We start from the raw sequence: 25,244 nt of genomic DNA on the forward strand, positions 1-25,244 counted from the left end.
TTATTGCCCCCAAAGGCTTTTTTATTTCTAAAATTTGCTACAGAATATAAAGCAGTATACAGTATACTGTAGCACAACTGATTAGATTGGATATCCAATCCCAACTTCATATTTGATTCAAGAACTACAGAAAATAGACATATAGAATGAATAATATATACACATTCCCTGTGTATGTGTAAATTCTTACTAATAAAGTTATGCCAAACACAAAAAGGCATCAAATTTATATCCATTGTATTCATGTGTACAGCACTAATAACCAGAACAATATTACTTTTCATTCATGATGGATTTTGAACAAAAGACTAGGCTGTGAACCCATTACCAGTGTCAGAAATTAACCAGAGCTGAGGGCAAAAGTAATTAAAAAAATAAAAATAAATGTATTGGAAATTTGTGCTGTAGTGAATTTATCTGTTGTTTGTATTCACATTTGATATACTTTTTTTATATTATTTTTTGTAGACCTAGTCAAACCAACCATCCATCCATCCAGAGTGTCTGTCCTTTCATGGAGAAAAAGAAAAGTCCTAAAATAAGTGTGTAATTATGAAATGAAACATTCCAAAAAAAACCTGCTACAGTTATTTTATAAAAAATTTTGTGACAGTTCAGGGTATAATCAAACACAGAAACTGTAAAATTATAGTATACCCTATTATTTTAGCAAAGCATATGTTCCGTTAAAATATGTTATTGCTTACAGCTACTTTTATATATATATATCAATAAAAAAAAAGAAAATCAACCTCAGTAGCCAAATATTGTTTATGACACTGGTTGCTACATAATTCCTGGCTGGGACTCCCTAAAATTAAATCAATAAAGTATTTCTCTTTCCCTATCTGTCTCTCTTCATGTTAAGCCTCTCAGTTCTGTGTTTTTACCAACAACCATCTAGACATTTTCAGATCCGAAAAATCAGTATCATTAATCTTAGGTTGATCCAAGTAACACCTTACAATTATGCAATTTAACACCCTGCTTCTGTTTGATATACACAGCTATTCAACACAAGACCTCAATTTTTGCATACCACTGTCAAAAGCCACCTGTCTTCAAAAATGTATCACATGTTAAAGCAAAACAAACTGACTCGACATCATCTCAACATAACTGAGGCTACGTGGCACATCAGAACAGAGTGACATCAGCCATGATACATGAGCGTCATGCAGGGAGATTCCTCCTGCTGCTACGGTTACCATGGCAACAGATGAGAGCAGAGCTGCTGCCGCTATAGCTCTTGCTAAATAGCCTCTTACGAGAATACACACGATTTACATAAAATATAAAGTCATGACGATTATGACATTGTGTGCATTACTGTCTAAATTTGTCACAAGCGTATCCAAAAAGGTTTTTACTCAATGACAGCGCTGTATTTTTGAACAAAGGCCTTTTGACTGCGCAGTCGGTTGCATACACTTCCTGGTAGACGTGCAAACAAGCCAAATGAAACAAAATAAACCACTTATCTGACACTCTAATCGAGCTCACGTGTCGAAACGATAGGGGAAACGCTCTGAGACTTACCGGTTGTTGAAGTATCGCCGTTAATGCGGAGTACAGTCCATGACTCGTTGTATTGAGCTCGAGCTTCAGGCACAGCAGCCGCGCGACAGATGCGCACCGGACGCGCGTGACCCGCTGCAGCACAGCACGCAGGATGAGACCCAGCAGGCCTGGACATGTGTAACATATCAGTGCTGAGAGAAACAAGAAGTTTCTTATTATTTTAATTAATGTTACATGTTGATAAAATGTAATTGAAATGAAAACCTTTGAAATCTGAAATTGATTTTTAATTCACTATTCTCGAATAAACATCAGCTTTGAACACAAAAATACCAGAAACAACTAATAGGCCTATTGATTATAATTTAACACACCAACATATCCTTAAATTATCACTGGAAATAATAAATAATAGATATTAATTTTAACAAGAACGTTATTATAGAAACTAGGTTTAGAATGTGTTTGATTTAATTTTTTTTTTCATTTAAAAAACAAACAAATACAACAATGATATAACAATATTAAAAATAATATTAATTCTCATTCCACAATCTTAAATGATTGACGTCAGGTTGAACTCTAGGCTATTTATTTTCATAAATGCCAGAGGACGGTCGTCACGAGTTTTAAATGTTAATAATTTTATCATTCAATTTAATTTTAAATAAATTAATAACACTTTCTTTTGATCAAAACAAGTTTGATATTTACTATTTCATTAATACTCGCAAATTTTGTTTAAATGTTATTGAAAAGCTCATTTGATCCGCATTCAAGGCTTTAATAGTACTGAAATTACGGTTGAATACACAGCGTTAAATTTTGCAAGGTCAATTAAATGTTTAAGTTAATGAATATACTAAATTATCGTCGCTTGTAGCTTGTGTACAGAATACAGAAGTCCTGGCGATGATTGACAAAGTGTTGCGATATGACCGCCACAGATGTAAACATGGATTGTAACTATTTAACCAGTTTACCCCCATTTAACCATATGTGTTACCAACCACTTAAAGTTGTTTTAAACCAAAATAATATCGAGTGGAAGTATCGCCTGAACCATATAGGGGCGGTGTGTTTTGTTTATGCTCAGTAAACTGTTGCTTTGAAACGCTCGAGTGTACCTATGGATTTTCCAGAGAGATCACCGAGCTGAGTCAACATGGAGACAGCGGTGAATACGTGAAAACACTAGTTTATATATATATATATATATATATATATATATATATATATATATATATATATATATATATATATATATATATATATATATATATATTTATAAAATTCTCTTAAATTCGCTTGAAAAATGTAGATTTTTACTAAATTGTCAAACTGTGTGTAACCGACATAGAGCGCTTAGTAGAGGCGTGATTAGGCTACAGGGCTACAAGACACATGCTAAACTTTATACGCCCAAGACTGCAAACAGGAAGTGTTCATGTATCTTTACAATCCTTTTGTAAATTGAAACGAACCAGGGTTATCTTTGCTCTGAGGTGCCTTGTTAAATTGATATAAAAATGGAAAAATAACTTTGCTTGATTTGCTTGTCATTTGATTCTTCAGATTGCAATACTGTATGTTAATTAGTCAGCATATTGCTTGGTAGGTGTCTGCAGCAACTGCATAATTGTATTTTACTTCATATTTCATTTTTTATTTTAAATAATTAAATGTAAAATTGATTGCAGCCATGCATCATATAAATCTGGGAATATAGCTTATTAATATATTCCTCCAGAATGGTCATTTAATGTTGCTCATTAATATTGTGTTGGAAAAAATATTACCATAAAGATAAAACAGATAATTGAAATCATAATGAAAGAACTCATTAAAACAGTCTTGAAAGAGATTCTTTGTTTTGTAACCAATTGTCTCCAGTTTATATTTTATGTTCTATTTTTATAATGATTGTTATAGCAAATCCCCTTTTAAAAGGACAGCACTACAGATATATACTGTATGTAAAGTAAAATCCTCAATTATCTTTATGAACCACTGGTTTTGAATTATGGTGATAAAGTTTTCTTTTTTGGCACTTTCTGTCTTACTCCTGCCTTTGCACTGAGAGTAACAACTAATCAAAGGCATTCATATGGAGAGCGCTGTTGGCCTCTGAAGCGTTCAAGCTGGATTTGGCCAGCCCGTTCTCCCTCTGTTTTGGAAAGTGGAAATTCCTGAAGGCACTTCACTTCAGGTTTCTGGTGAGGATATAAACATGCATGCAGTGACTTTGGTGAACTCCGTCTTAGTTTCTTTGCTTCTTATTTTGCTCTCTGCCGTTCAAGGAAGTTTACAGCAGTCGCTAAGGTGAGTTTAGCTGTCTTGTTTTTCAATCAGTTTGACTTTTCCACTGTGCGGCCACGTTTTGCTGACAGACTGGGGAAAGTTTGCAGTTGTGTAGTCACAGCTACAGAACTAGTCCAAGGTTTGTAGATTTCTATCTTAAGCTTTTTGCTATTCTTTCTTTTTTCATTCTTTACAGCAATGGGAAGGTGTCAGCAATGTTTTATTTGTTTTACTTAGTGCCCTTTTTAAGTAAATTTTTACTTCACAGAGCATACAGTATTTCCTTAAAATCAGATACATATGAATATGCTTTTTGATCTCTTCTTATAGTTTTGGCTAAGGTCCACAGTTGTGTGACTGTAATTTTGACAAATTACTTAAGTGATTTATACATAGCAGGTGCACATTCACCTTAATGTGTACCACAATGCATGTTTATGTATGCTCTCACTGCATTGCACATAATCAGACACAGAGACTGAATCAGAGTGAATATGCTGTTGTGGCTGACAGACTTGTTCCATGTAAGTGCAACCATACCAAGCCCCTGAACAGTGTTTGCTTTAAAAAAGAAGAAAAAAAAACTGTATTTTTATTACCCTGTAATGTGAGAAAGGCCAACTGCAGAGACGAGAAGCAGGAGTGGTATGTAAGAACGCTACCAAATGAAACATTTTTCACAGGGGAACTCGGGTGGGAAAATAATAAACAGTGGAATACAGTCCACCGTTTGTTTTCAGTAGGTTTGTAATGAAATTCTTGTTCTTGAGTTTGACAGCATTTTCTTTTTAGACACTTTACCAGTATACACTGCAATATACTCTTTGATTATATAATATTATTGTCCTCAGATGTATAGAAATTTAAGATTATTTTTATTGCTTCCCAATTCAGATCTTCTAGCAGATGCATTTGTATGGACAGTGTCTAGACACAAGTTTGCTGTTCTCTTTGGGACTTAATACTAGCAGAATTATACCTTATGAGTCTTGGCTTCATTTGATTTCCACAGGACCTGCATTATAGTGTTATTTTTCAAATATTATCTTTAAATATTAGCTCAAAAGCTTACAAGGAGATATATACAGGAAATCTGCCAAAATCTTATCCATTGCATGGCCCATCCTTAGAAACCAAACAAAAGTTTTCCTTCAGAAAACAAGAGGGATTCTGGTAGTCATTACTGGTGAAAGGGAGGATTGCAAACCACCACCCACCCATCCACCATCTGGCATATGTTCACCTACAGAGGAAGAACAGAGGTTTGATGTGGAAGGCAAAGGTCACGGGGTGAATGAACACTTGTGTCTTGCAGGCAGGTGGGTGGAGAGTGTAAGATCTCCCCTGTATCATCACTGAGGCGCTGTCGGACCCCCGACGGTTTGATCTGTAGTGGGAGAGGTGAATGTGAGTGCGGGATTTGCATATGCCAAGTCACGGAACGCGGAACATTCTATGGACCACGTTGTGAGTGCCATGACTGGATCTGTCCGACATATGATGGGAAGACCTGTGGAGGTAAGAGCTGTCTCGCACTCTCCCAACATAGCACTCCCACTTAGTCCTTCACTTACTTGTGAATGTTAAGATTCAATATCAGGTGACTTCTGAAAATAAGGCTTTGAAGACATACTAGACACACATCCAGCTTCAGTAAAGGCCTTTGATGTTCCATCCAATATTGTGTCATTAGCTACATGGTCTCATTTGAATTTCACAGTGCCTCTATTCAGCCAAACATAGGCAGTTTCAAAGGAGCCTGTTTGGGTGCCATGTTGTTCTGTAGCCACCCTCTTTTTTAAAAAAGATTTTGCAGACACTGCTTCAAAGGATCATTTTCACCGATACTTCCTTTACTGTGTTGAATGTCATTTCAGTAGTTTCCACTGGATGGTGAGTGTGTGCAAAATTTGTCGTGAGTCCAAAGAAATCCATTAGCAGAGACTCCTGAATAACCTGACACCCAAACCCTTGACTAAAAGCTCCATGACCTGCTGATGGCTTTGAAACATTGTATAATTAATAGGGACACAATGGTGGTGCTAGTGTAAGATTTATACTCCATAGAGAACAACTATGACTGTCCATTTTTCAAGCCTTGGTTCTGAAAGTGCTATTCTTTTTTATTTATTCTATAGATTTTTTTTTTTTTAATAGATTCTTCAATAAAGAATTCAAAGCCATGAACCAAACCAACTATACTGTATGTATATATATATATATATATATATATATATATATATATATATATATATATATATATATATATATATATATATATATATACATACATATATCAATATATTGCCAAAAGTATATGGACACCCTTTTATAATAAACAGGTTTGACTACTTTAGTAATTTCCATGAGTACAAATCATTATGTTAAAGCATAAAATTATATTCTAGGTTATTGTGTGCTTCTAATTTTATAGCAACAGTTTGGACAGGACCCTTTTCTATTCTAACATGACAATGCCTCTGTGTATAAGGCAAGGTTCAAAAAGAAATGATTGATTCAGTCAGTGTGGAAGAACTTGACTGGTCGCCATAAAGCCAAGTCCTAATCCCAGCTGAACACTTCTGGTGTGACCTTAAATGCAGACTTTGAGACAAAAACTCATCACCAAACACTGATGACTTGTACATACACTATGTGGACAAAAGTATTGGGACACCCTCTTCTTTAAAAAAGGTACTTCCAACACGGTGGCAACAAAGATGGAAACATAATTTGTGTATTTAAAAATTGTAATTCCATCTCTGTTGCAACAGTTTTGGAAGTGTCTAAAATGACTGTACCCATATGTACAAGACATTGGTGTTTGGTGATGAGTTTTTGGCTCAAAATCTCTATTCATGATTATGGGAAGTGTCTTTTTTTCTGTTAAATTTGGATATTAAACTTTTTTTTTTTTTTTTTTTTTTAAGGAAGCTGAACTCAGACTGGACTTCTGCAGATATTATCAGTTAATAACCTAATAACCTCATAGCTGATGATTGATCTCTCTTGAAAGGTTTATACATTACAACTAAAAATAAATTTTTCCATTAAGAAAATAAGGGGTTTTTGCTTACTTTCCTGCTGTTGCTCTCTATATAACATGTTGTTTCTATACTCTTGAAAATAGAAATCCACCTGACAGACTTTGAAAAAAAATACCCATCTATTTCCGTACCTCCTCCAGTTCTGTTCTGTAGACATGAGATGTTGAGGACCACTAATGGAGATATGTGCTGGAAAGAAAGATTTATTTGTGGAGGCATGTTGTGAACCAGTGAAGAGCTCATTAGCTTTGGAGCATAGCTGATAATAGGGTTTATCTCATAGTTACGTATTCTGAAAATGGAGGCCACATATGGACCAACATTTTTTTCTTGCCTAACATCAAGGCTATTTACTGCACATCTTTGTCAAAATACCCCACATCTCATCTTTTAACTAGAAGTCTGGTTTTCTGAGCTGGTTCATGGCAGTTTCGGATATTCTAGACCTGTAAAAAGATTCTGATGTTGTGCCATTGTGCACATCCCTTCACTTCACTGTAATGGAAGTTTTAGAACAGCATCAGGTGGAATTTATACCAGAAATACAGTGACAAAGGCTGTACTTTGTTTTTGTCTTCAGTTCAATCTTTTTTGACAATTACACAAAAATTGCAGGATGTGCAAGCTGAGCAGGATTATATATTGCTTTGAAACAGTGTCTTGTCATTTCAGTGAGCACACATATAACATATGACATATAAGGTCTTGTTTACGTGCTCCAGTTTCATAAACACAACCTGCTCTTTTGAAAAACACATAGTATTCCCTGACAATAAGCTGATTTCTCTTTTTCTTTCTTTCCTTTTTTAATAATTTCATTTCTCATTACATGTATTGCATGATAAGTGGAGCATTTAATGAGAAATTTCTGTCTTGGTCTCTGGAGAGTTGTATTTGTTCAGGGAGACTCCATAAATCATTTAGCTTTGAAACACCTGTTTTTGTTCACTGACAAACAGATAGACATGACAGCATATCTTGACCCAGCGATAAGACTGTGAACTAGTACTTTAAGACAAAAACAACAAAATGTTTTTACCTGACAGCTGGTCACCAGCTGTGTGTAATTTTTTTTGTTCGCTCGCATCTCCAGTGTTTCAATAGGCTACATTTGATTAATATTTGTGAATATTTCCTTTTCATTTGTTGTCACCGAATAGTACAAAAAAATCAAATGTACAAGCATTTCCATGGAATTTGAATTGTTTGAACTGAAAAAATGGAGCACATTTTCATGGTTTTCTTCCCTTTTTGTGACCTGGTTTTGATTTTTTCTTCTTCTTTATGGGGACAGAGCTCAACGTGGCAGTTCCTTTCCACTTTTCTCACTCATTTTTCCCTCTCCCAAAACAAGTTAATTGGGGTTTCAAGAAGCCACGTGAAAGATTTGGCACAGCGCTGACTTAACTTTTTCCTCTCTAGCTTTTCCATCTGTAGAAATTTTCTAAGCGACTTGGTGCGACCTTCATTTTTGGTCCTGTGGTGTGATGCATTGTCCTTTTTTATCAAGCAAATGTTGCCATCTAGAGACCTCTCCTCTTCAGTTTGAAGCCAACTTAAATTAGGTATATGTTAAGAACAGATTTATGATCATTTATGTCAACAGAAAGTTGTTTTATATACATCAGTAAGGAATGCTGTGATTTATGATACCCTTGAGATCCTTTGCTTTTTATGTGCTTGAGTGAGCATGTCAGAAAAGTGAAATTCCATGTTTTCATGTCCCAGTGGAACTCGGTCAAGAGCTTTTTCCCCAGTCTTTTTGTTGTTGGACTTCTGTTCTTCCCAAAACATTCTGATGGGGAAATGACTTCTATTGGAATATCATCTGACCTTTCTTTTAACTTGAGTGCCATGTGTTTGAAAACACTGTGTCTTGCGTGAGATGCAAAGATGTCAATCTAGCACTAGTTTACATAGAAAAAGGATGGAAAAGTGCATTCTGTGTGAACAGCCCCTAAATCCATAGAAGAACTGAGGTAACTTCTCCAAGATGCTTAGAATCATCTGTCTCAATGTTTATTCCAGACTGTCTCAATCTGGACTGCTTATTCATGCACAAATAATACTTGATTATTACAATATTTGCTAACAGAATGTTTGGAAATCTAAAACTGATATTTCCTACTGGCACACTAAAGCAAACAATATAAATTACATTCTTAACCTTCATCTAATGTGCTAAAGATGTTTCTACACAACATTATATACAAAAAAATAACACTTTAAAAAACTACTTCTGAAAAGTGATAATATATTTCTACACAAAATGCTTCACAGCAGTGTTTATGGTCCAGGTAAACCATTCTAGCAAGTCACCATAAAGTGTGAGTACTAGCTCAGGCAGCAGGTCTGATCCATTCTTTAAACTACATGAAAAGGTCACATGCCTTCCAGGTCAGTATGCGCTTGGGGATACAGTGGAAGAGGAAATTGTGTCCGAACAGGGGACAACACTGTCTCATTTCACTGCAAATATGAATGATGATGCCAAAATGTCACTTTAATTTCCTCTTTGGGCTTTCATCCAATTAGTAACACACTATCAAATATCAAGTGAAAGAAAATAGGGAAAAGATGAACATGACATGGGCCGGACATGAACGCACATCTCCCATATATGCGCTAGAGCTCAAAATGCTGGGACCACATGTCTGACAAGTATCATAAATCATAGATTGTCTATAAACTTATTACACACAGTGACCCTCATTCTTTACATGATTTGGCCTGTCTTTATCGCTGCAGGTCTGCTGTAGGTATGCAGCATTATTAGCCAGGACAGATGTCTCCCTCACACCCAGCCCAGCCTAGCACATAATAATTTCACGCTCTACAACGCAAAGCAAGAGAACAACAAGGGGAAATAATTACCTCACTGTCTTGTTTTATCCAAAGCCGCTGTTTAACAGGCTAAGAGGGAAAAAATGTCTTCAAGATCAAGCTAGCACATAGAGGCCATGGTTTACTACAGGTTTGTTTGGATAAAAACATGTGCAAACTTCATAGAATGCAGATTAACAAAGGGTCTGCTGGGGATTGCATCTTTTGTAATGCATAAAAAAAAGTCTGTTTCTGTGGTTGTCTGAATGCAATGATGTGGAAGTTTCAAATTTCAATATTTTATTCAGAATACAACATAGATGACATATCAAATGTTTAAACTGAGAAAATGTATAATTTTAAGGGAAAAATAAGTTGATTTTAAATTTCATGGCATCAACACATCTCAAAAAAGTTGGGACAAGGCCATGTTCACCACTGTGTGGCATCTCCTCTTCTTTTTATAACAGTCTGCAAACGTCTGGGGACTGAGGAGACAAGTTGCTCAAGTTTAGGAATAGGAATGTTGTCCCATTCTTGTCTAATACGGGCTTCTAGTTGCTCAAATGTCTTAGGTCTTCTTTGTCGCATCTTCCTCTTTATGATGCGCCAAATGTTTTCTATGGGTGAAAGATCTGGACTGCAGGCTGGCCATTTCAGTACCCAGATCCTTCTTCTACGTAGACATGATGTTGTAATTGATGCAGTATGTGGTCTGGCATTGTCATGTTGGAAAATGCAAGGTCTTCCCTGAAAGAGACGACGTCTGGATGGGAGCATATGTTGTTCTAGAACTTGGATATACCTTTCAGCATTGATGGTGCCTTTCCAGATGTGTAAGCTGCCCATGCCACATGCACTCATGCAACCCCATACCATCAGAGATGCAGGCTTCTTTAGTTTTAGCCGGCAACGGCGAATGGCACGGTGGATTGTGTTCACCGACAATGTTTTCTGGAAGTATTCCTGAGCCCATGTTGTGATTTCCATTACAGTAGCATTCCTGTATGCGATGCAGTGCCGTCTAAGGGCCCGAAGATCACGGGCATCCAGTAAGGTTTTTCCGGCCTTGACCCTTACGCACAGAGATTGTTCCAGATTCTCTGAATCTTTGAATGATATTATGCACTGTAGATGATGATAACTTCAAACTCTTTGCAATTTTTCTCTGAGAAAACTCCTTTCTGATATTGCTGCAGTATTTTTCGCCACAGCATTGGGGGAATTGGTGATCCTCTGCCCATCTTGACTTCTTTTTATACCCAATCATGTTGCCAATTGACCTAATAAGTTGCAAATTGGTCCTCCAGCTGTTCCTGATATGTACATTTAATTTTTCCGGCCTCTTATTGCTACCTGTCCCAACTTTTTTGGAATGTGTAGCTCTCATGAAATCCAAAATGAGCCAGTATTTGGCATGACATTTCAAAATGTCCCACTTTCAACATTTTCTTTATTCTATTGTGAATAAAATCTAAGTTTATGAGATTTGTAAATTATTCCATTCCTTTTTTACTCACAATTTGTACAGTGTCCCAACTTTTTTGGAATTGGGTTTGTACAACAGCAAGTAACATTGGATTAAATGTCAAATTTGGAAATAGAAACACTAAAATAGTATTTTCTTGTAAAACATAGTCCAATTTTTTTTTTGTTTAATTTACACGTAATTATATATATATATATTTTGCATTTTTGCATTGTAGGTTCAAAAGATACTCATTGTGAGCCATTCATTAGTTACAGTTTCTTTTTGTTTAGTGATTTAATGAAGGCTGACTGAAATGGAAAACAGAAGGCAAAAGCAATAGAACATGGTAGCAATCTTTTATTATTATTATTGTTTTTAGAATACAGTATATAGAATATAATACTTTCCTTTCTATTCTCTCTTGGATGATTTAGTGTCTTTATCTTTGTGTACACTGTTAATCAGAAGCTATTATACTCACAGTCCTATTATACTCATAGGTGTAATTGCTATCTTTGAAAGCACTATCACTCGCTGATTTCAATTAGATTTTCATTTGCATAGGTTAGTTAAGATCCTATCTAAGCTCAATTGAGTTAATATGAACAATTTTGAAATGATCATTGAAGTACCTTAATATAAAAGAAGCAAAATGAATGCTGCTTCAAGGGGGAAAAAAAGCTAAACGTAAATATATCTACTGAAAACAGTAAGTACATTCTTGAGCCAAAAACATTTGCATCCTGAAATCAGCTGGATGCTCAGAGACAACATCGTCTGCGATTCGGTGCTTCACAAAACAAATTAATGTAATAAGAGTTTATGTCTTGCATACTCCTGGTCACCCCACATTCCTTTGTATTTAACATGGACAGCACTGTCTGCAATAGGAACAGCTATTAGCGTCTGATGACTCATTAATCTGCTCGCCGACTACAATTTATCTGATGAGGACACACCGTCTATTAATACTGTTCACAGCTGTTTAGAGTGAGTCATACGGCTCAGGGTGGATATGGCCGTCTTGGCCCATCAGCTGGGAGGGGGTAAATTATGCCCCTGGTGGCACAGAAGCAGGGACACAGTGGACAACAAGGACCAAACTCTTCCACCCACATATATGTGGGTGGCAGTTAATATGTCAAAGTGATTGTGTCTGCATTTAGGATCGAACTCTGGCATCAACCAAATTTCAAGAGAAACATGACTAAGAATGTTAAGAACATATTAAATGGCACAGAAAGAAATTTGTTACTTCTTTTGCTTTGTTCTTGTTTTTAGAATACCAACATTGCTGCCTTCTGTAGAACTGCTTATAGCTGAAATGAACTTGTTTAGAAACTGATGAACCTTACACTGATAATGAACTGAACTAAAACAACACTGAATGTACGTGAGCTAAATAATGGCACTATTGTATGGTGGCCGAGAGAGCTTAACGCGCTGCAACTTAAAAAAAAACACATCTTCATCATTTTGACAGCACATGTGCTGCAAATACTTGTAATACAACCAAATACAGAAACACTGCAAAAACAGAATCATGCTGCAAATACTCACAACACAACCAAAAACAAAAACATGCTGCAAATACAGAACCACACTGCAAAAACAGAAACGCACTGCAAATACTCACAACACATCCAAAAACACGCTGCAAATACAGAATCACACTACAAAAATAGAAACACGCTGCAAATACTCACAACACAATCAAAAACAAAAACACGCTGCAAATGCAGAAACACACTGCAAAAACAGAAACACGCTGCAAATACTCACAACACAACCAAATGCAAGTAGCACAGACCACAACGGGAGAACCCCAACAATACCAAAATTACCCCACCAAAAAGAAAATTACCCATGGTTTTATTATAGTAAATGTGTACAGTAGTAACCATGATTTTATTTTATTTTATTTTTTGGCGTATTGATTACCATTTGTATAAGCACAGATGTACAAAAACGACAGTTAATTGGTGGTTACCATGGTTTACCAAAGTTTACTATATACAAACCCGATTCCAAAAAAGTTGGGACACTGTACAAATTGTGAATAAAAACAGAATGCAATGATTTGGAAGTTTCAGATTTCAATATTTTATTCAGAATACAACATAGATGACATATCAAATGTTTAAACTGAGAAAATGTATCATTTTAAGGGAAAAATAAGTTGATTTTAAATTTCATGGCATCAACACATTTCAAAAAAGTTGGGACAAGGCTATGTTTACCACTGTGTGGCATCCCCTCTTCTTTTTATAACAGTCTGCAAACGTCTGGGGACTGAGGAGAGCAAGTTGCTCAAGTTTAGGAATAGGAATGTTGTCCCATTCTTGTCTAATACAGGCTTCTAGTTGCTCAACTGTCTTAGGTCTTCTTTGTCTGGGGAGCATTGATGGTGCCTTTCCAGATGTGTAAGCTGCCCAGGCCACACGCACTCATGCTACCCCATACCATCAGAGATGCAGGCTTCTGAACTGAGCGGTGGATTGTGTTCACCGACAATGTTTTCTGGAAGTATTCCTGAGCCCATGTTGTGATTTCCATTACAGTAGCATTCCTGTATGTGATGCAGTGCCGTCTAAGGGCCCGAAGATCACGGGCATCCAGTATGGTTTTCCGGCCTTGACCCTTACGCACAGAGATTGTTCCAGATTCTCTGAATCTTTGAATGATATTATGCACTGTAGATGATGATAACTTCAAACTCTTTGCAATTTTTCTCTGAGAAACTCCTTTCTGATATTGCTGCAGTATTTTTTGCCACAGCATTGGGGGAATTGGTGATTCTCTGCCCATCTTGACTTCTGAGAGACACTGCCACTCTGAGAGGCTCTTTTTATACCCAATCATGTTGCCAATTGACCTAATAAGTTGTAAACTGGTCCCCCAACTGTTCCTTATATGTACATTTAACTTTTCTGGCCACTTATTGCTACCTGTCCCAACTTTTTTGGAATGTGTAGCTCTCATGAAATCCAAAATGAGCCAATATTTGGCATGACATTTCAAAATGTCTCACTTTCAACATTTGATATGTTATCTATATTCTATTGTGAATAAAATATAAGTTTATGAGATTTGTAAATTATTCCATTCCTTTTTTACTCACAATTTGTACAGTGTCCCACCTTTTTTGGAATCGGGTTTGTAGTAAAACCATGATTAATTTTTGTAAGGGAAGTTTTAAGAGTTATTTCTAAAAGTAAGTATGCCTGTTTGCAGTAAGTTTAATCAAGCTAATAATAATAAAAAAAGCTAAGGAATGGTATGATCAGAATGTTAAAATAAACAAAAATTTCACCGTTTAGAGCAAACATTGATAAGCATGTTCAAGCCATGTATTGATAAGCATGTCCCAGCATTTCTGTGTTTTGTCACGTTGTTTGCTGCACTTGTGTTGTCAAATTGATGATGTTTTCTTAATTTGCAGGTGCCTTTTCTACTTGCATGTATTTTTTCATTTGCATCGCTTTGAGCTCTCTCGGCCACTGTACTATTGTCTTTTTTTGAGCTGCTTTACAGCAGAATCTGAATGGTCTCCATAACTGAGTTGATTCTGCTTTTTTCCCATTTATTAAACCTGCTTTGAAACAATCTGCACTGTATAAACTGCTATAAAAGTGACTTTAGTCAAGTCAAGTAAAAAAAAAAAAGGACATTTCTCCTTTTATTTAATGTCAATGGTGTTCTTGATGTTAAAAACTAGTCATTTGAAAATGCAGGTCAAATAAGTTCTTCTAAAAAGAATTTCAGAGACCACATTGAAAACATTATTCTGATGTTCAGTAATGTCTGAAATTGTGCCAGTCACACTGAACAAGAAGTTGTTGTCCCACTGCTTACAACCTGCCTGATGTATATGAGGAATGCCTTCTTAAAAGATCATATCATAGCCCAATTCCAAAAATGCTTTGCTCATATCTTAACATTTGCAATACCAATTTGCTTTTAATCTATAGGGCACAAGATAGATGTATCCTCCATGTGGCATTAGCATAAATCTTGCCTTTCCCTCCAGATTGGCTATAAAACACTGAATATTTGTGACAAGCAGCCAAGACTTCCTGGTAATGAGAGCAGGAGCAGAACAAGGCTATTGTTAAGGACTGATGGATAGCCCTTGAAGATGACATCAAATTTACATGATGGATTAGTGCAGGGAGTGATTGAAGATGACACTTCAGGATGTGGCTAAAGGGGCTGGATTTACAATAACAGGATATATTTGCAGCATATTTTGTCTGCCGTTTTTTGTTGTTTTTTGTGCACATCCATTTCCATCCACAGAGTTAAGAATAATGACAGGCAATCAACAATGGTCTGATATAGAAAAATAATCTCACTTTTGGTACTGTTGCATGCATATTAAAGGGAATAAAGAAGAGAAAGTGGTGGAAAATGAATGAAAAATGTTGTTTCAGTATTTGTAATGAGTAGAATTACTTGTGTTTTCTTTATAAGGGAACTTTTTTGGAAAAATCTACTTTATATTGCACTTATATTGTCATTAGGCTACACACAGTCGCCTATAGAAGTAAGTGGTGGAGCTGTGAAACTGCAGGATAGACTTTGGTATTAAATGGTATTAAATCCATTTCTGTCTGTCCAACAAGAGTTCTGTGGTGTGAGAAGCATTAAAGTGAAACATACTGACCCAGCCTGTGGTTGCACAGACCTTCATGACTCACCCTACAGTAAGTCAGACACATTCAATTCTGTTCCTACAGAATTCATGTTTTTCAAGGGGATGTCAAGCCTTATTTGGCTAGTGTAAGGGAATTTACAGTTTAAACCCAAGGACCAGGTATGATGAACATAGACCAGAAGTCAGAGATGCAATCAATTGAAGAAAAATTTACTGAAGAAAATAGCAACAAATAACAACAATTATACTCTAACAGAGGTCACTAACTACAGTATGTCATTACTTAGGTAAAAAGGATTCTGGTTGGTTGAAACACGTGGACATAAAGTTCAAAGCATATCTCCGGTGATTATTAGGTGACAAACGAGACCCACTCTTAGGATCGATGTGGCCCACCGAGAGTATATATCGGCACTTCATGCATCACATTGTCTGAAGACATCCATTCTGTCCTGGAGTCAGTTATTCACACACATAGGAGAGTACACAATTCCTTCAAGGTTGAGTGGCTCAGATTTGTACTCTTATCAGGTATATGTTCCAAAGCATACAGACAATGAGTGCAGCTTCTCAGAGAGAAAAGGGAGATAAAAACTACTAAGATATTATAAATTAATAACTTTATTAAAGGGGTCATAAGATGCGATTTAAAATTTTCCTTTCTCTTTGGAGTGTTACAAGCTCTTGGTGAATAAAGAAGATCTGTAAAGTTGCAAAGACTAAAGTCTAAAATCCAAAGAGATATACTTTATAAAAGTTAAGAGTCAACCACGCCTACAGTACCTTAAATGGCTCATTCTAACATGCTCCCACATCTCTATGTCACAATGTGGGAAGATTTGCATAACCCCACCCAAATGTTCACACAAAGAAAGAAAGCTTAACTTTGATTCTTACTATTGCCGTCGGCACCATGTCCTGGAGATGCTGTTTCGTTGTGTAAGCGAAGCTACTTTGTTTAACCTTCAAAAAGAGGACACAACTAGAAATCAGTGGTTAAGTTGTATTTACAACACTGTTCCAGAACAGTTCAAACCAAATATTCAGATGTGTACAGCGCATTTTGCGGAGGACAAAGACTGTTTCCTGTGAGAGTAGCCTACAATGCTTGTGTCTGCTTCTATGAAGTGGGACAGTTCCAACTTTGCAAAGACTGTCTGGTGCTTCTGACACACAGTCTGTAAGTACGTTTACATATGTGAAGGATTTGCCACTGATGATTCAAACGTGAGTTTTGCGCAGTGTAGAGTAACTGTTAGAGCTTGTTTGTCATTTCTCCGATCACAAAAGCAGACATGGTTTTATGTTTACGCAGTGCAATATGCAACGCAGCATGTAAAAAGACAATATAAGTCATTATAATCAGTAATTATGTCCCCACTGGATGCAACAAATGCCTCATTTATAATGGGTTTTATTGGTTTTGTCTCAACGCGCAGGGGCACACGGCGTATTTCAGTAAGGCGGGGCATAGATGAGAAACAATAATGTACATTATGTAGAAAATAATGTGTTTTTTGAACCTTAAACCACATAAACACATTGCATTACACCAAATACACCAAATAATGTTCTTTTTAGCAACGTCATATGACCCCTTTAAATCAACTAAAATCTAAGAGGTTAAATACTTAATATTAAATTGATCAATGACCACTCAAAAGGATATATACTGAAGCAGAAGTGGATCTGGGATTCCACTCCTTCACTAGCTTCTAACATATGGCACATAAATTTGTGCCAAAATGCTATAGAACACACAGTTATTGGCGTCATCAACAAAACATATGGGAAATGTTTTCTTCTCCCTTTTATCACTTCATAAGCCTATTCATTTTGCTTCATTAACAGTTACCAATTTTATGGCTAGTGCATCATTTAGCAAATAGGTTAACATAGTGTCTTCACGGTCATTAAAGCCTGAACCTAACCTGTTCGGGCATGACCCTGTGATTTGGTCTGACTTCAGAAATTTTCATTTTAATGAACTAAAAATGTGTAAAAAAATAAATAAATACCTTTACACTGATCAGGTAGCACATCTCTAGTTTATAGGGTTGTGCAATTGTATAATACCTATGGTGTGGAAATGAACCATAAGGAATCTTCAACACCTTTAAGCTGTGAAAAGCACACATTTGTGAAACACACACAGCTCTCTGTCAGGGTTTCCTAGGTAAGCATGCACACATGGAGAGTGTTAATGTTTTTCACATCACACTCTCCAAACACCTTACAAATGTGTTACTAATCACAAAATCGATCTCATAGTGAGCTCTTTGACTCCTGCAACAAAATATAATTTGTTATCAACCCATTTACTTATGGGTTCATGACCACATTACTCAAAACAATCAATAACTGTATTCTGTATGTGTGTCCAATGCAGATCATGGGATATGCAAATGTGGAAAGTGTTTCTGTGATGAAAACTGGTTTGGGGAATCCTGTCAGTACCAGGAGGAATGTTCACTCTCCAGTAAAACCAGTAAAGACCTCTGCCGCACTGCCCAGGGTGTTGTTTGTTCTAATGCAGGTAAGATATGTGATATTTGGTATTGCATGGGGACCTATAAATAATAGAACTGAGGGTCAAGATATGTGGCATGCAGTTCTCCAAACATTCTTTCTGGGTGGCCTAGAAAATAACAGCCTACTTCTATTTCACACCTTGCCCCCAACCCTGTACTTAACCCTTAAACCGACCTCAACATTAACTTTGGGTGATGTGTCTGTATGTTGTTAGCAGGGGGCCCAGCTGCTTGCAGATATGCCTGTTATGTGTCTACCGTATCATTAGGGCATGTGTATATGTGAAAATTCTGTGTATCAGGATTGGGCAAAATTTAGAATGGAAGAATTGGCTTGTTTTCAGTATTTGAATCAATTTGTTTACACTTCCAGTTGAATCGAAATGACAGGTAGAAGATTTACTGGACTGAAATTTAAAACTTAACTAAGTTAACGCTATTAATTTTAAATATAAATTAATTTATAATAGGGCTGTCAAAACAATTAACCATGAGTAATGTGTGTGTGTGTGTGTAGAGTTTAGATGCAAGTGCCATCTGAAATTTTCTTCTAAAATTAGCATTTTTTCTCAGTCTCCTATATTAATGTTGTTATTTCACTTTAATGGAAATGAAAAGAAATTACTGAACCTACACATAAAAGCCTGAGAAAATGCTAATTTTTGAAGAAACTTTCAGATGGCACTTAGAGGCTTTTTTTTTTTTATCTGAACTTCATATATATATATATATATGTGTGTATACATGTATATATATATATATATATATATATATATGTGTATATATACATGTATGTATGTATATATGTGTGTGTATATATATATACATATATATGTATATATACATGTATGTATGTATATGTATATTACATATTCTTAAATAAACATATGTGCACATACATATTATGTAAACACAAACTTTTAATTAATCGATTTGACAGCCCTAAGTTATGAATTATTTTAAATATTTGAATTGCAAATATTGATTCCCATATATGTGGATTTATTTTTCTCAAATTATTATTATTATATTGAGAAAATTACATGGTCCATAAAATAAAATGTATAATATGTAATGAATTTTGTATATTAAATGAATTTAAATTTAAATTAATAGATTTAATTTAATTTAAATTGATATAAACTAATTTATTTTAACTTAATATACATTTTTCTAATTAAAATTTTCAACATTTCTCTTCTATATAATGTAAGAATTCTGAGGGAGAAATGTTGTTTATGATAACTTGTGCATAGGTAATCCATACTAAAATGTAAAATTACACTTAGAATTTTATTCTGCCATCTTCATCCAGTTTGCTGGCTCATTTCAAGTTCAGGAATTCTCAGTTCATTTTCCATCAAAATCTGAATGGCAAGCAATTGTACAGTTTATATAGCCTTAGGTTGGGTGTGTTTGTGTGAGTCGGTGTTCCTCACATTCATAACATTCACTTCGGCAGCTGCATGAGCAACGTGTGTTTGCTGCTGTGGAGCAGTGTGACAGTGTGAGATCTGTGGGTTTTGACATTGATGTGTCTGGCCGACAGGCACCTGTCACTGCGGTAGCTGCATGTGTCACAATCCCGATGGGAAGAGCCTGATCAGCGGACGCTACTGCGAGTGTGACGACAGCGAGTGTTTGGATGAAGACTCTGGAGAAGTGTGTGGAGGTACGATCACAGGGTGACCAGTTTTGAGTGACCCATAAAATATTTGGACACATTTCTGTAAATTTTATATGTCTAGATAATAAAATATAAAAAGATGTGCCATAAAAGCTGCTTTGTTTTGGTCACTGATTTTCGCTAAATCTTTCAATATACTCAGAAAGAAAGGTACAAAATCTGTCAATGGGGCTGTACCTTTTAAAAAGGGTACTAATATGTGCATTTTAGATAGCCTCATTAGTTATTAATATGTATCTTTAATGTACTAATATGTATCTTTTAGAGGTAATAAGGTACAAAAGTGTACATTTTAAAAAGGTACTGCCCCAGTGACAGCTTTTGTAACTTTTTTTCTGAGAGCCTATGGTGGCTTTAGCATTAGATGGCCAGCCTGTAAAATACAGCATTTTTTAAAAGTGTGATATATTTTTAATATAGTCTGAGCTAAACTATTGAAAAATATCATACAGCTGTTAACTGGTTTTGTTAAAGAAAAATTAAGTTAATTCAAAACTTTGACTTACCATCTTGTGTTGGTAAGTCAAAGTTTGTAAGTCAAAAGTTTTTTTTTTTTTTTTTTTTTAATGATGTAGTTCCATTTTAGATAAGCATATTATTTTTAATAGCAATAATACAGTGGGTAGGGAAAGTATTCAGACCCCCTTAAATTTTTCACTCTGTTATATTGCAGCCATTTGCTAAAATCATTTAAGTTCATTTTTTTCCTCATTAATGTACACACAGCACCCCATATTAGCAGAAAAATACAGAATTGTTGACATTTTTGCACATTTATTAAAAAAGTAAAACTGAAATATCACATGGTCCTAAGTATTCAGACCCTTTGCTCAGTATTTAGTAGAAGCACCCTTTTGATCTAATACAGCCATGAGTCTTTTTTGGGAAAGATGCAACAAGTTTTTCACACCTGGATTTGGGGATCCTCTGCCATTCCTCCTTGCAGATCCTCTCCAGTTCTGTCAGGTTGGAAGGTAAACGTTGTTGGACAGACATTTTCAGGTCTCTCCAGAGATGCTCAATTGGGTTTAAGTCAGGGCCATTCAAGAACAGTCACAGAGTTGTTGTGAAGCCACTCCTTCGTTATTTTAGCTGTGTGCTTAGGGTCATTGTCTTGTTGGAAGGTGAACCTTCGGCCCAGTCTGAGGTCCTGAGCACTCTGGAGAGGGTTTTTGTTCAGGATATCCCTGTACTTGGCCGCATTCATCTTTCCCTCGATTGCAACCAGTCGTCCTGTCCCTGCAGCTGAAAAACACCCCCACAAGCATGATGCTGCCACCACCATGCTTCACTGTTGGGACTGTATTGGACAGGTGATGAGCAGTGCCTGGTTTTCTCCACACATACCACTTAGAATTAAGGCCAAAAAGTTCTATCTTGGTCTCATCAGATCAGAGAATCTTATTTCTCTGTTTTTTAGCAAACTCCATGCAGACTTTCATGTGTCTTGCACTGAGGAGAGGCTTCCGTCGGGTCACTCTGCCATAAAGCCCTGACTGGTGGAGGGCTGCAGTGATGGTTGACTTTCTACAACTTTCTCCCATCTCCCGACTGCATCTCTGGAGCTCAGCCACAGTGATCTTTGGGTTCTTCTTTACCTCTCTCACCAAGGCTCTTCTCCCCCGATAGTTCAGTTTGGCCGGACGGCCAGCTCTAGGAAGGGTTCTGGTCGTCCCAAACGTCTTCCATTTAAGGATTATGGAGGCCACTGTGCTCTTAGGAACCTTAAGTGCAGCAGAATTTTTTTTTGTAACCTTGGGCAGATCTGTGCCTTGCCACAATTCTGTCTCTGAGCTCTTCAGGCAGTTCCTTTGACCTCATGATTCTCATTTGCTCTGACATACACTGTGAGCTGTAAGGTCTTATATAGACAGTGTGTGGCTTTCCTAATCAAGTCCAATCAGTATAATCAAACACAGCTGGACTCAAATGAAGATGTAGAACCATCTCAAGGATGATCAGAAGAAATGGACAGAACCTGAGTTAAAATATATGAGTGTCACAGCAAAGGGTCTGAATACCTTGAATCATGTGATATTTCAGTTTCTCTTTTTTAATAAATCTGCAAAAATGTCAGCAATTCTGTGTTTTTCTGTCAATATGGGGTGCTGTATGTACATTAATGAGGAAAAAAATGAACTTAAATGATTTTAGCAAATGGTTGCAATATAACAGAGTGAAAAATTTAAGGGGGTCTGAATCCTTTCCGTACCCACTGTATATATAAAATACAGCCTTTTACGATTAAAGGACACCCTAATTCACATAATGCCATTGCTATACCTGCATTTGGTCAATGATGATTTTTTTTTTAAATCTCAAAACTCTGAAACTGAATTTTTCTCTTCCCTTTCCCTGTGTTCGTGGTTGCAGGCCATGGAAAGTGTTACTGTGGAAACTGTTACTGCTCGGCTGGTTGGCATGGAGATAAATGTGAATTCCAGTGTGACATCAGCCCATGGGAGAGTAAGCGGAGATGCACATCTCCAGATGGCAAGATCTGCAGCAACAGAGGTCTGTCTTTATGCAAGCATTTAGCTTTCTCTGACATAACCAATATTTCCTATTACCTTTAACCTTAACTAATAATATATTCCCATATGTTATCCTTAATGCTACTGCAGGGGCATCTAAATCAAATTAGAGTTTTATTTGAGGGGTTTTCCACAGAGAATCTGCACCGGAACGAGTCTAATTGTCCCATATCTGCTGTACACAGCATAAGTAATTTCACCTGACAAGCACAAATGAGAGTGGCACAATGCATTTTCCATTAAGATACATCAGGCTGCCAAAAAATCTTGAAAAAAATCTTTGGCTCTCATATTGCCGGTGAACCACCAGGGAGCTTCTCTGAAATTGATTACAACAAAAGGGTGAAGTGGTACACAGCATAAACTCAACCTCAAATCTGAACCACTGTCTGTGGTTAAGTAATCTGCCCACAAACCGTATCCACTCATCACAAGCAACCATGCTGGTTTTCTGCATCAAAAGCTTTCTAAAAACAACGGCATTTTTCAGGAGTTACACGTTCCAACAGAGTAGACAATCCCTCATGGCCTTCCTTAGGCATGCTTATCTATACATTTGACCACGTATGTATTTTTATCATCCGTATTGAGGGGAAAGCCCTCTGTCTCTAACAGAAATTAAGTTACCGCTGTGTGCACGTCCAGTGCACATGGTGAAAGATATCCATTATTTTGGGCTCTTTTAAGCTATCCAGCCTCATTTTCTGTATTTTATATTCTGTTTATACCCTTCAGTTATATGTTCTGCCCTGTGAATGGCAGGTCTCAGTGGATCGCTGCTATTGTGTGAAATGACAGCCTCTTTTAGTCAGTCAACCTCTCAATCCATGACGTAGCTTGCCCTTCACTTTGAAATACAATCATGCAAAGTTATACATTTAATAACCTTTTTTTTGGTGGTGCATAAATGAAGCAAAAATGCTTAGGTTTTAAAACATCTAATAAAAGCTACTTTTAAAACCAGACTCATTAAAACTCTTGCTGCGAGAATCTATTAAATGTGATTCTGGCAAGTATGGGATGCCAAAGGGAGGCCTGAAAAAGGGGTCAAATGGCAGTTGCAGACAGGCCAGTAAGTAAAAAGTTTTATATCTACAACTAATGTTTGTAAAGAAAACTATGCTGGTAGGTCTTTTAGATGAAAAATATGTTTTCAGTCTGGTCAAGGTGTTGAGAGGCTATCCCAGGCTGAAATCTTTGTGTTTTTAGAGGCACAAAAATGACATACAGTATAAGATGTAAAACTGAAGTTCTTAAGCAAAGCAGTGTTATAAGGAAAAAAAAAATATTGATATAATATAGATTTTATATAAATAATACAAAAACAGTGTTTTTTTTATTATTTAAAAAAAAACAGTTTTTCTTTTTTTACAGGTTAACTTTAAGTGAATGTTAGATAATGGCAAAGTTTAAGTATAAAATATAAATAGAAGAAATGAGCATGCAATATTAAATATCCAATATTGTTTGGGGTCAATATCAATAAGTTTGGGGTCGGCAATATATATATAAGTCACTTATGCCAAGGCTGCATTTGAGTAAAAATACAGTATACAGTAATACTGTAGTAATGTTATCTACAATACAATAGTTTTGTAAAATGTTATTACAATTTAAAATAACTGTTTTCTATTTTAATATAATATTATTAAAATGTAATTTCCTGTGATGGCAAAGCTGGGTTTTCAGGAATCATTACTCCAGTCTTCAGTGTCACTTGATTCTTCAGAAATCATTCTAATATAGTGATTTGTACATTTTATTTTTTTACTTATCAATACTTATCAAAATTAGCTCACAAAAAAATGGCAAAATTTTAAATCGAAATCTTTTGAAAGAGTTTAAATATGTTTGCTGTCACTTTTGATAAATTTAATGTGTCCATGCTAAATAAAAGTATTGATTTCTTTAAAAAAAAAAAAATCTTACTGACCCCAAACTTTTGAGTGTTAATGTATATCCAATACTGACCAATACAGATTTGGTCTAATATCTAATATCGGCTGATAAACTATAATGTGGATCCCTAATTTTAGAGTTAGAGATGGTTCTGTAATGATTTTATAATTAGCATTTCTAAGAACCCCTTGGGCTTCCATTAATCGTTTCTTTCTTTCCTCAGTGGACTCCCACTGAGTCTTAGCCAAGTGTAAGCAAGTCACTGATAAGGTTACTGAAGAGTGGGATACTACATCATTGTATTTGCTTGTCTGTGACTAAGGGCTTTACACTAAGCAACAATATACTATTACATGAACGAGTGTAATAATACAGCTCATGCTGTTTATGTAAGCATTCGCAGGATGTCTCATAAAGCAAATCAAGTGCAATGTAAGGTCTATATTCACGAGAGGACAGCTCTTTGACAGGACTGCAAACAGGGCCGCATTAAGACCACACTGGGTCCCAGGGCTATGACTTACTGCAGCCTCCCCCCCCCATCACAATAATGATATATATACACTCTTAAAAATTAAGGTGCTTAAAAAGGTTCTTCAGGCGATGCCATAGAACAACCATTTTTGGTTCCACAAGCCATTCAGTCAAAGGTTCTTTTAAGAACCATCTCTTCCTTACCTTTTTATAATCTGAAGAACCTTCTTTCACAACGAAGAACCTTTTGTGAAACAGAAAGGTTATTTATGGAACCATTTAGACAAAAAGGTTCTTTT

General features: G+C 36.1%; 2 protein-coding genes across 6 annotated transcripts in view; one reads left to right on the plus strand and one right to left on the minus strand.

Annotated features, from left to right (window-relative positions):
• LOC109063762 (sodium leak channel non-selective protein-like) overlaps window positions 1–1,673 on the minus strand; it is an 80,104-nt gene extending 78,431 nt beyond the window's left edge. For 3 of the 5 annotated variants that reach the window (XM_042731401.1, XM_042731400.1, XM_042731398.1), the window contains exon 1: window positions 1,540–1,673. The gene's annotated coding sequence lies outside the window, so the exon portion shown is untranslated. The remainder of the gene's footprint in view (window positions 1–1,539) is intronic. The other 2 variants (XM_042731403.1, XM_042731399.1) reach the window with 1 other exon arrangement.
• A 2,009-nt stretch (window positions 1,674–3,682) lies between these two features.
• Window positions 3,683–25,244, plus strand: part of LOC109063769 (integrin beta-like protein 1) — a 57,111-nt gene continuing 35,549 nt past the window's right edge. Inside the window, exons 1-5 of the mRNA XM_042731429.1 lie at window positions 3,683–3,843; window positions 5,138–5,340; window positions 18,210–18,356; window positions 19,901–20,023; window positions 22,412–22,552. Of these exons, the coding sequence (XP_042587363.1) occupies window positions 3,752–3,843; window positions 5,138–5,340; window positions 18,210–18,356; window positions 19,901–20,023; window positions 22,412–22,552 (706 nt within the window). The 5' untranslated portion in view covers window positions 3,683–3,751. The remainder of the gene's footprint in view (window positions 3,844–5,137; window positions 5,341–18,209; window positions 18,357–19,900; window positions 20,024–22,411; window positions 22,553–25,244) is intronic.

Source organism: Cyprinus carpio, chromosome B9 (assembly GCF_018340385.1).
Source record: "Cyprinus carpio isolate SPL01 chromosome B9, ASM1834038v1, whole genome shotgun sequence".
Lineage (NCBI taxonomy): Eukaryota > Metazoa > Chordata > Actinopteri > Cypriniformes > Cyprinidae > Cyprinus > Cyprinus carpio.